This window comes from Anser brachyrhynchus (genome assembly GCF_964034855.1).
Source record: "Anser brachyrhynchus genome assembly, chromosome: 7".
In the NCBI taxonomy this organism is placed as follows: Eukaryota; Metazoa; Chordata; class Aves; order Anseriformes; family Anatidae; genus Anser; species Anser brachyrhynchus.
Window position 1 is genome coordinate 2749848 of NC_137701.1, and position 12846 is coordinate 2762693.

A 12846-nucleotide genomic window follows, 5' to 3' on the forward strand; every position below is an offset into this window, starting at 1 on the left:
TTTTATAACCTATAAAAAACAATAAGAGAAGTATGTGTATTTATTCAGGTGATAAATGCCTTTCACTATAAAGTTCAAATGAACAGCAGTGAATAAAGTTTTGAACCTTGATGTACCTAACTGTGCTACAAAGTTGCATGAACTTCTGTACCCAGCTGCTAGAAGCTTTTGTCATGCTGGTTCTTCAGATATTTTTTTTTTCAAAGAAGGTAGCGTTTGTAATAAGCAGATACTATAGTATGTAAATTTTAAATTAAATATAACATTTAGTGTAATTTATTAAACTGTAAGCTCAGTGTTATAGCTTGCACACAGCAGTCGTCAGTATCTTCAGTTCCTCTAGCACTTTACTTTGAGATCATACAAAAGAAGGAGCTATGGTGACAGTATTCTTCATCTATTGCAGTCATTTTCTTGAAAGCAAGTATTTGTTTTAAAACATACAGTAAAGCTTCTCTGGGCACTTTACAGTATTGATTTGAACTCTTAAAATGCTTGTGCCTTTGCATATGCCATAAAAAACTTCAAATATCAGTGAGTATCAGGCCATTCTTACATTCTTCAGCCATTTTGAACATTCATAGAAGGATATACACCAGACCTTTACAACAGCTGCTGTCATATTTCTTTCTTACCACTTTAGACGATGAGTTTCTCATTGACTTTTGTGAAGCAGTCTCGGTCTACTTAGATGTTGTTTCCACAACTTAAATGTTGCTTTCACCAACAGTATCTTCTCTGCCTCGCTCCTCCTAGGCTGAGGACCTTTTAAGCATTGACTCAGATGAAGAGGAGGAAGAATGACAATGTATTCAGACTATCTTGGATAATAATACAAGAACTTCCAGGATCTCCTGACTCATTTGTCCAAGACAATTCAGATGGAGGTGCTTATAGTTCAAGAGAAGCTGTACAAGGCCTTCTGTATATTTGGGCCTTAGCAAAGAGGCACAGTAACTTTGCATTAATAGTAAGCAAATTACTAGGGCTGTAAAAAGATCTGTCTGTTCTGTCTTCACTGCAATTTAAAAGGTTAAAACATTTTTGCATATAACTTATCAGTATTCTTGTTATTGTCATTTATTGTACATTTTGAAAGGTCTCATGACTTTGATTCAGTAACTGATTAGTCAAAATCTGTTATGAATATTAGTTAGTCTCAGTGGCAGAGGAATACAATGTGTTTGTATCTGGAAAACAGAAGAAGATATATTTTGTTTGGAAAGGAATTGGAGAGAATGAAACCTATGTAGACTTTTCAGCTACCTTTCCATTCATTGTGGCTCAGATACTAAGTAGAGTCTTAAATTCCTTTTCAAATCATAGGATATTTATCTGTCAGTCTCAGATTGCTCTTTGCTATGATTTCAGTAAAAACAATATTTTGTTTTTTCAAGTTTGCTGGAAAAAAATATAAAGCTCTTTATTTAGCTGTTTTTGTGAAAAATGGATGCTTGCACACACAAATTATTTGCTTTCCAGCAAGCTCTTTTATCATTTTATTGGACACTTCATTTGGTCTGTTGCCATAGCAGTGGTTCCTATTTATAAGAGGAAACATCTGGCTTCTTAAACTTGGACAAACAGTTCAATAATAGAAGTTACAGCTGTGTATCTTTTGATCCAGTCTGGAGGGGTCTCTCTTCAATGGTGTCATCTTTGACATACTGTAGGCTTACATTAGCCTTTCGTCAGAACCTGTCAAGTGCCTTGGTCCTGTCAGGAGCATGGAAACATCAGTCCTGAAGGTGTCTCTAGCAAACTTACAGATACCGCGTTGATCCAGGTACTCGTAAACGGTACTGTGAATCTTAGAACAGGGTTTCTCTTTTATTCTTTTTCAATACAATTCTCCACAGATAAATCTTTTATCTTTTATTAATCTTTTAGCTTTTGAAGCTTGCAGTGTTGTGTATACATCCTTCACGTCTTTCAGGTGTTCAGTATAAGTTTCTGCACCGATCACAGTCTTAGGACTCTTCAGCTGGTTTTAGTGTATTTTAGCCTTCAGCTACTTTTATCACAGGTTCTTTTTCTCAATTTTGTGAAGCAGCTGAGCTGCACATAAAATGGAGCTTAAAAGAAACAGTCTGCTAGAAATGGAAATGTTCATACAGAAATGTGAAGTTTTATCTGTACAGCTTCAGTTTCTAAGCGGTTAAGTTGTGGTGTTCATTGGAGAAAGTTTTAAGGGAAAGGCACATCTTAAAATCAGTCTTTTTTTTTTTTTTTTACTCTTTGGGTTTTTCATCATTTAAGAATGTGAGAACACTTCAGCTTATATAAAATGGTTCTACAGCATATGCTATCAGTTGTTTGAATGGATTTATTTTCCTACATAAACAGACTTTCATATTTCTACTTAAGTGCAAAACATGATCATCTATTCAGGAGAATGGTTCTGGATGCCACTCAGTAATTTATTAACCTTTCGATGGTGCATTGTTGCTCAGGAACTGGTGCAGGAATTTTCCAAGGAGAAGACAATTACTGAACAAAGCTTATTTCCTGCCTATTCAGTGCACTCCTATCTGTCATTCCTCCCCATGCTTTCAGAGTGACTATTTTCCAATGTGTTAATGGCAGAATGCTTGGAATAGTGAGGGAGGTAAGTCTTCTGCCATAAATGCTCTCTGGTCTTAAAGATTGCTGCAAACTACATTATTTCTTTTTGTAAAATACATCTTGAGAGTAGAATTATTCAAAAAGTGCTTCATATTCTTGTCAGTTATGAAAGTTATTTAAATTACAGCTTTGGTTTCTTTTGTTTTACATTCTTTTTCCTTCTCAAACTCAGTTAAGCCTCCGATATGTAAGAGGAGATTTTTGCTAAATTGCATGCATACTCTTAAAAGCAACAGAAGTTATTTACTTAGAGGTAAAATAGCACTTCTTGTATACATCCTTAAAAATAATGACAACTATAGATGAATACAGAAATTACCTGAAGTGGATAAAAATCCGTGTATATAAGCACACTTCTTGACAGCATTAGGTATTGTATTAACAAAGGACTGTGCAGAACAAAACTTTCAATTCCGAAATGTGGTGTTTAGGGCATCGTATTTATTTATGTTAACACTGTTAAGGAAAACTAATTAATAGAAGGGAGACAAGTGTTCACATAGCTTAAGTGTGTGCATTTGCTAGGAACTTGTTTTCCTCCATGTGTACTCAGATTAGAAGGGAACAGTATTTAGAGCATTTTCTATCAAAAGTTTCTTGCTTAGTTTATGCTGGGGAGTTCCCACAGCGTATCTGTATATGTGTGTGTATATATGTATGTGTATACATATACACACATATATCCATATATACATTATGAAAGCCAACACAGTCTGCTGTTGATTTTGAGAATGTGATTTGTTTCATATTGTAAACAGTACTCTAATACATAATGTGTATAATATATATATATATGTATATATATATAAAAGTCACATATTGTTAACTGTCTTCAGTGATCATACCTGTAAAGGGATTGTTATGTAAATCCAATAAAACATTTTAATATTTTAGTGGTTTTTTAGTGTTATTGCTGAATATGAAAAGGCAGTTATTAAATAGTGATGCTGTTCTCTTGCTTTGAGTCACATGTTCCTGCTTATTCTTTTGTCATTTAATCCAGGGTTATAATCAGTTTGTGGCAAACTTTGTTCAAAGTATATCCTTTAAAAGTCTTATGGAAATATTCCTTGAATAACTACACAAATAAGCTCTTCTTTCTTTCCTTCTTTCCTTCTTTCCTTCTTTCCTTTCTTTCCCTCCTCTTAATTTATTTTACTAGACTAATGAAAATGACCTGAGGAAGCTTTTTGCTCAGTATGGCTGTGTGAGAGAGGTGAAGATAGTAAATGACAGAGCTGGAATATCAAAGGGGTTGGTATAGTAAGTAAGCATGCTCTATGAATTGAAAATATAACAGAAAGTTGCCTGACTACAGTGAATTCTATTAAAATTTTCATAGCTCAGAACCTTATTAATACATGAAATTGGTAGCCCGAAATATTCCATGTATGCACAAATCTGCTCTTGTTCTCTAATATCAGCATATAAATGGCTTTGTGACTTGCATAACTCAAAAACCCTGTGGTCATGTTATTATAAGATGAAGCTGTGTATAACAAGACAGAAAAATCGTGATCCTTTCTGTTGTTTTTTAATAATAATTTAATCATATTACCCTTTTTTGGATTATCTGTTAAAAATACATAATTTTTATTGCTGAGAGCCAGTGTGGAAAGGAACCTGAGGACAGAGGAGGAGGCAAGATGTACCTCGTTGTGCTGGAGTACAGCGCAAGAACCAGGATTATTTTGTGAAGATTTTTCAAACAAGAACGCGGGACAAATCTGAGAATGAATCATGATTGCAGAAAAGGGAACTAAGACTAGAAGTCAGTAAAGAGAAAAATGCCAAAGAATAAATACAGAGAAAGATTCAGACTGGGCAGTAAAGTACTTGTTTAAACATAAGGGATGGTGAAGGACAGTAAAGTGGGGAACTGTACTGCAACAGAAGGGTGGAAAGAGGGCTGAGACAAAAAGGAATATGCATGACAATTTATACTTGTTATTTTCTTAGTTGAGAAGTTTTCTTCTGAGTAGGATGTTGTGTGGTCTGAATCTCCTAATTTTAGTGCTGTCAGTAGGTAACATTGGTCAGCAAATCACTCGCTGAGCTGAAGGTCATAATAGCATAGAGTACACTTGCATGATCCTGGTCCCAGATCTGTCATGAAGTCTCCTGTCCTTTCACTAAATTCCAAGAAGTATTTGACAATTTGACACACATCCATATAAAAACTAAAGATGTTGGGAAAGAATCTTATGGTGATATTTGGGATTTCTACTGAAATCCAAGCACAAGCTTTATTGCTTGTAGTTGACAAGTGATTTAAGAAACTTACTCTATGGGATTCAGTACATGTAATTAGTTTATTGTCCAGATAGCACACAGAATGAAGAAGCTCTGTAGGTAAGGTCCCCAGCTAGGGAACTAGCTTCTGTAGTCTTTGGTTTTAAAAATGTTTCCAAATTTGGTTAGAGAAGGCAATGTAGCAAAAGCTCATGGATTTTACAGTATGGGTGGTCAGAGCCTCTGTACTCACATAAGCATAGAAATGCTCAGAAAGTTTGGTATTTTGTATTGGAAGTTCTGATATGCTGACTGGAATGACAGAGGCCTTCTCAGTATTTTCTGAAGTCTGAACTTGGGAAATGAGCCATGAACCTTAGAAATTACGCACCCAAAACCATTAGTTGAAATTCTGAAAGTTGAAGTTCATTTTTTGGGAAAAAAAAAAAAAAAAAAACACAAATTGTATGTACACGTTGTGGTACAGATTTTAATTTTATGATCAGATACTTATTTTTGCTCAGACAATACCACATTCAGTAGCATAGATTTCTCTGGGAATTAATTGAGGGGGTTTGGTACAGTAGGAGTTCTTTATAGAAAGCCTGATTTGTTGCAGCAGTTAAGAGATGTGGTGAAAGAGATATGTTGTGAAATGTGAGACTACTTCATCCTCGAGTGCACCACAAAACTGTTGTTTAATGTTAGTCATGTCAAGACTGACAAGAATAATTCACAGGTAGACACCATCTGTGCATTGCTGATTTTTCTGAGAACTCTATTTAACGTACTGGGCAGTGACTATGGAAGTGTGGAGCATACACAGTTAATAATAATAAAAAAAAAAATCCAAATGTCTCATCTTGGGTACTCATAACAAGTGAGAGCTTCAAATCAAAATCTCTTTGTTAAAAAAAGAAGGAACTAAAGACATTCACTGTGTAACAGATAATGCAGCAGGTTTTGCCTAGCTGTTTATTTGAGCTACTCATTCACTGCATGTAAACAATAACGTATGACCATCTACTTAAACATATTAGAAAGACTAGAGTAAGGATTATTATATTAACAAATGAAGATTACGGTTGGTACTAGTCTCATTTCTACATGGCTGATTTTTTTCTAGTAATTTACTTTCTGTTGGCATTTCTACCGGATGTAAAGTATTGATGTACAATGTATGAAAATATGAACTTCAGAGACATAGCTCTCTTTTTGTTTAGGTATGGCTTCATTACTTTTGAAACTCAGGAAGATGCACAGAAGATACTACAAGAGGTAAGTAATATTCCCCATTATGATTCTCTCTTAAATAATTCGTTTCACATTAGTCTTTTGAGTTTGCTACTGTGGATTTGTATATCTGTTAAGATTGGTCACTATGTCTTTATACCAATATCTTGTTGAACCAGGGAAAGGAGCTGCCACTTCCTAGTAGAACGTTTTACTTTGACATACAGTGTTTACTTTCTTGTTCTACCTTTGCTCCTTAAGGACTGTTTTTCTAATGCATTCTGATTACTCTTTCTCCTTTACAATTGCTTTCTCTTGCTTTACTGGAAAATCCATTGCTGTCAAAATCTTGTGGGGAGTTAGGAAAGACAACTGCTTTCTTTTATTTTATTTTTATATTTGATTGTCAGAACTGATGTAACTCTTTTCAGAAATAATTAAATTCACTTGAAGTCTTAAATGGTAATTTTATTTTATGTCACATAATGGTTGCTTCTCTGCTTAGCTGCATTACTGTTTTGATGTTCCCTCTAGAACCTCCCTTGAGACTGGGTTAACTGTTCAGCTGGATATTAGCTCTTCACTTCTTACTTCGTAAACATGTGTTCCATTCTCTGGATGGAATATTTTGGGTAGGTCAGTTGGTTGGTATCCATACCTGTGAAGGTACTGAGAGATTTAGGAAGCCTTGGATACTATTTTTCTTTTTTTCCTCTCCCTGCACAATGTCCTCTGCCAAATGCAAAAAATAAAGTATTAAAATACTGGGGCTTTGTTGAAAATTCATGTGCTCAAATTCAAGTTAAAAGTTGGGACATTTTAAAAGAAATCTTTTGGGGTATTTTCAAAAAGCATGGTCGTGTGGAGACAAAAGAGTACACAGAGAGGAACACCTGTTTTTTCCCCAGTTTTTATTGTTTTCTTTCTGTGAACTAGAAGAACTCCAAGGGTACTTATTACCGTCGTGAAAATGGTGTAGGACTTTTGCCTGTAACTGAAAGGCTATTCCAGTGAAGTCTTAGTGGTGTTTTTCCACTGAATGAGACTAAGCTTTTTGTCTGCTGGAAGTGCTTTGATGTAGATGTCGTACAATAACATCACCTTTTTCACTTCTGCATCCCACTGTTATTCATCTTAAGATCAATTAGGATCTCTTTTTTTTTTCAGACATCTTTAGTGGAGTTTCCAAACTTTAATAATTTATTATGCCTTAAATGAATGATCTTTTATTTTATACTATTGGATTTCTTTGCATTTATATGGCGCTCTGATAGTCATTTGCATTTATTTTTGCATCCTACTTTTCTATCATCAGTAACGTCTTCAGAAATTTCTTTTTCTGTTTTGCAGTCTTACACTTTTTGCAGTGTATTAAATTGAATTAGTCTTAAAAACAGACCGTGAGGAGTTTCACTGGAATCCTCTTTCCAGTCATATTTTATGGCATCTAATACTACCTCTTCCCATCTTTCTGTATTCATTTTTTCATCATCACAGCTTTTCCTGTTAATTTAATTTTCTTTAGCATTGCAGGTAACTTTTCATGCAGTGCTGTATTAAACACTCTGAAGAAATTCGCACAGATTAGGTATTTCTCTTAACTGAGGAAGTCATACATTAAAAAAACAGCCTAAATTGTGATAGATCACATCGATGAAATATATTACATTGGGAAGGTTCATCTTCTGTTGTCTGTGGTGGAATGCAGTTTGACTGAAACTTGCATCAATTTTCCAGGAGTTGCTCAATGGTTAATAAGCTAGGTAGGTATGTTTGCAATAGATAATCCTTTTTTATGAACACGAAAATTAAGAAAAAAAAAGTTTAGCCTTTTCCTAACTTTCAAGTCTTTATGTGGGACTTTGTATTATGCATAGGTGTTCAGTTATTTCACTAAGTAGGGCTCAAATGAAGAAAATATTTTCATTACTTAACTGTTGTTCATCTGTTGGATGTAATTTCTATTTCTGTCTATAATCTTCTTTAATAAGTAAACTATTACCTCCTTACTGGAAAAATTACAGCTTTGACACTGAAGAATTTGCGCTGTCGTGTGGTGGTTTAGGAATTGTATAGCTATTGGAAAAAACAACTTTACTTGTCTGTACCTAGCACTTTTTTTAGTTCTTCTGCTATAGTTTAACCTTACTAGGATATCAGTTTTGGTGTGCTTTTATGTTTTGTTGCCCTGGATATAAGGAAGGTTTAAGACAGCCTCATATAAAATAAAAGCATGTTTTATGTTCTGGGCTTATTACAAAAGACGACAGCAATAAGTAATTCTAGGTAAAATAACATCATGATCATGAAAAAATGAAATTTAATATTTATATTTGCAGTTACCCATTTCTGTACACAATGGCTTTGTAAAAGTAGTAAAAAAATGATTGTATGAGGAGAAGGGTAAAACCTCAAAAAAAAAATAGGTATCTGTTACTCAAGAGGCTCCATAAGGAGTAAGTAATATTTGAAATTACTAATAATTGCTTTTGTGTATGTGAAGTATAAGGATAAGATAAAAAAGGATCTAGTGTAGTTCTTGTTTTATTGAGAGGCACTGTAAATAAAAAGCAGTGGAGGGTGAAACCCTAAGTAGCTTGCCTGCCTTTGTTTTTTGATTCTTGGGTCCTTAGATTTATGTAGAAAATAAAAATACTGAATGCCTTTTTTTTTTTTTTAATTCTAGGCTAAAAAGCTTAGTTATAAGGATAAGAAGTTGAATATTGGTCCAGCAATAAGAAAGCAACAAATACGGATTCCTCGTATGTATTTTCACTTGCCTTTCTCTATTATGTATGTAAGTGTCATTAGTCATTTTAGTTTCTAAGCAAGAAGTGCCTGGTCATGCATTGCATTAATGCTGTGGACAGAACAGACTCAGAGTAGTTAGCACCGGAAGTAAATAGATACTAGTGGAAATGTCCAGATTTGGAGTGTCTGGGATTGATGATCTTGAGTTATTTTATCTCTTAATGTATTAGTGACTGTCTTGGAAAAGATTATCTATGTAGGAACAAGCTGAATGGAAATTTTTATCTCAGTTGCCAGACACAATGTCAAGTCTAAACACTTAAAAGAAAGAATCAGTCCTCATAGATTCTACAACACAAAGCAGGTTTTGCTGGTTCACTGATTGGGTTGTCACTAATCATTTATTTATATTAGCAAAATCCATCAGAACCGTTGCACTTTGCTTTCTTCAGCAGACACAATAAAGAGTAGGTGCTTTCAGTCTCCACTCAGTTATGACAGTTCTCTGCTGTGCAATAAAGACATAGATGCTAGGGGTTCCTTCTCTGACAAAGAACTGTCTAGGCCGAACACTTGCGTAAGAGGACTGTTGATGAGCCACCTTTGTCAGATAACTAGTCTTTATCTTGGGCAAGTATGCTGTTAAGATGTTCTTCTGGGGGAGACCTTTCCATTGTACTGACTTCAGAGTACAATCTACAATCAGAGAAGATGCCCTCCGCTTCTGCCAAGGACAGTTTTATTTCCATAGTACATTGAAAAAGATTAAATCATACCATTTAAGATGAGATCCGACAGGTTTTTTTGATGTAGCCAGACATGCTATTTTGTTATTCCTCAGTAAAGGCTATGTATCAGAGATGTAAAATATTTTACTTTAGGAATGCAGCAGCAAATTAAGTATATTTTTCTTCCATTTGAGGACAATACTCAGAATAATTTCAGTTGAATTCTAAAGTTTTCTTTAGTTTTTTTCTTTAGTTTGTCATTTTATTGATGAGAAGTAGTTCATATGTGCATTACCACTGTTGCTGTAGGCATACTTTCACTCAAGACAGGAGATTTCTCTCTTCTCCCTCCATATGCGTAGGTATGCCCTTCTCCCTTTTAAATTTGTAGGGTAGCATTTGCCCAGGGGAAGTTGAATTCTTTATTCTGCAGAATAAATTTTCTCCAGAAATTATTCTGCATGGTCTTTGCTCAGCCATTGTTGAGGGTTTACATTTGTTTGTATTTTTTTAATTGTTGGTAGAGGGGTTTTTGTTTGTTTTTGTTGTGCTTTGTTTTCCTTTTCATCTTTGACTTGGACTTCATCAGTTGCATTGCCAGACTTCTGTTGCTTCCTTCTCCTGACTCTTGTGCTCAATGTGTCTAGATTCAAAGTGTGATACAAGACCATATTGGCATCTGGATATATATCCTGGTATTTGATTTCAGTTTTTCTGCTCTCATGTTCAGCCTACTAACCTTAGTTGTTAGGATAGTTTGCTCATTTGGAGGCTTGTGCAAGTCTAGACTTGCAGAGTCACTGTAAGGCTGCAGCTGTATTGTATTCAGCAGAATTGAAGAAACCATTCCTTTGGTAGTCTCATTTATCATTGTCTTTTCCAGCTCAGCTAATCCAGTGTTATGGATCTCTTAAACTTCAATTTAAGGCAGTAGGAATGAAAGAAAAGCAATCTTCTTTTTTAGGTATATGTCTTAGGTATATATATATATCTACTGTCTATTCCAGAAGCGGGTAAAAATCAGGGTTCAAAATTCAAGTACTGCTGTACATCACGTTCTAGTTGTGTTGAGTAATTGATACACATTATATTCTGTAGCCCTTCCAAATTACCTCTGGCATCATCCTGTGATTCTCTTAGAGGGAGTTGAGGTGACACTAGGCACATGCAGTCCCATGTTCGTTCTTTTGGGTGTTTTGATTCTTTGAAGATCAGAAATGATCTTCCCTCCTTTTTTATGACCTTCACACTAAAAAAAACAAACAAAAATTACTGTTAACTCACTTTCAGGTTCTACTGTAATACCTGAATCTGGTACAATGTACTTGACTACTTCAAGTGGATATCCTTATATTTACCATAATGGCGTGGCTTACTTTCATACTCCTGAAGTTGCTTCTGTTCCACAGCCATGGCCAGTAAGTAACAGATTTTTGTATACATGCTTTTCTATGGACAAGGATGTGTGCAGCTTTTCTAATTCCCTCCTGCTTCTGGTTTCTCCAGCTATGCCTTATGTTTGATATTTAAATTTTTTTTTGTTTTGTTTTGTTTTTTACTAATACTGAGGAGCCTTTGGTGCTCATGACCCTTGATTGGCTTCGTTTATTATTCGGCTGCAATAGCTGCTATGTTGAGGGTGAAAGGAGAACATACTGCTAGATGAACAAAGTAATCTTATAGTCAGTACTATGCTAGGAGTACTGCTTATTATAGGAGGAAGAATGTAGTAGATTAATTGTTTGACTTCAGTGGGTTTGGTGCAGTTGGCCCCCTTTATTTTGCTGGTGTTTAGCTGACCCTCAACTGGTCCCCCACAACAAACAGATTTCCAGCTGGTTTAGTTCCTTGAACTGTCTCACTGCCAAATCATACAAGTGCTGGGGTTGGTGGAAGGAAGGGAATTGGAAAAGGGAAGATAACGTCTGGGGCTGTGGAGAGGATAGGAATATGTCAGTGACAACTTAGATTGGCCATATTGCTTCATTTATTGTGTAGGCCCCTGGGAAGCAGTGGTCTTGAAGAACCTAAATGAAAGTTAAAACCTAGTAAATGCATTTTCAAAAGGCAGGGGAGGTGGTTCAGCATATAGTATTTAAGATAAGTTAAAGGAGTGACAATTTATGAAATTGCTGCATTGACTTGTAACTTTTTTGTCTTAAAGTCACGCTCTGTGTCCAGCTCACCTGTGATGGTAGCTCAACCGGTTTATCAGCCTCCTACTTATCATTATCAGGTATCTGTTTGAAAATTACTTTCAGAGTGTTGATACTCCTTCCAGACATGCAGTTTTTGTTTGCAATGCTGTCCCAGTTCCGTTTATTCTTAAAAAATAGACTGTTCAAAATAGCTGCTTAAAACAGATTTTAACTTTATTGAAGATGATTTTTCACTAGTATATGATTTCTACCTACCTGTCTAATTACATGGAAATGGAATAAATTATTTTTTTCTTTGTTGCCAGACAACTGTCTTAGTACCATTCTTTTTTTTTTTTTTAATCATTCTAAGCCAAACTCCTGCTCAGAGCAGTGTTGGTTAGGTCAGGTGTCTCAGGAATTTGTCCAGTTGAATTTTTAAAATCTCTGATGGAGATTCTACAACCTCTCTCGACAGACTCTTCCAATAATTGATCCTTCTCCTGGTAAAAGATTTGGTTTTTTTATTTTGTTTTAATTTCTTTTCCTCCTTGTGTCTGAGTAGAAATGTTCAAGTTCAGCATTTGTCCATTAACTCTTGTGCTCTGAACACCTCTGATGAGTCTGGCTTGGTCATATTAATGCCCGCCCATTAGGTAGTTGTAGCCAGTGATAGCTATACCCTCCCACCTTCATCCTTTTTGAAGCTGAACAAACCCAGTTCTGTCAGTATCCTGGTATGTCTGTTCTTCAGTTCCCTAACTGTCTTGTTGGCCCACTGCTGAACTTCTGCAGCATGCTTCATGTGTATTGGAAAGTTAACTGCATTTTGTATATTTTCTTACTTAGCCACATTTTATAGATGCTTCGTTATTTTAGAACCAATGAAATGCCCAGCTCAGAGGCTGAATGGAAGTAGACAAAATTATGTTCTTGAATTATTTGGGGGTTTATGAAAATCATTAGTTCTTCTTAATTAAGATTTGAATGAGGATTTGGGATGATTTTGAATCTAGTTTGTTGGGAAGGTGTATCTCTGTGCATGTTTTTGATTATATAAGTAATATCTTCTGTCTGAGTTTAGGCACCAACACAGTGTCTTCCAGGTCAGTGGCAGTGGTCTGTTCCACAGGTAAATA

The 12846-nt window shown here is 35.3% G+C and overlaps 1 protein-coding gene across 8 annotated transcripts in view; it reads left to right on the forward strand.

Moving 5' to 3' along the window:
• The window catches only part of BOLL (boule homolog, RNA binding protein), a 45882-nt gene that overhangs the window by 16005 nt on the left and 17031 nt on the right, over positions 1-12846 (forward strand). For all 8 annotated transcript variants that reach the window (XM_080599963.1, XM_080599964.1, XM_080599965.1 and 5 more), the window contains 6 exons: positions 3788-3879; positions 6081-6135; positions 8777-8852; positions 10860-10987; positions 11734-11805; positions 12792-12839. In XM_080599963.1, the coding sequence (XP_080456089.1) occupies positions 3788-3879; positions 6081-6135; positions 8777-8852; positions 10860-10987; positions 11734-11805; positions 12792-12839 (471 nt within the window). The remainder of the gene's footprint in view (positions 1-3787; positions 3880-6080; positions 6136-8776; positions 8853-10859; positions 10988-11733; positions 11806-12791; positions 12840-12846) is intronic.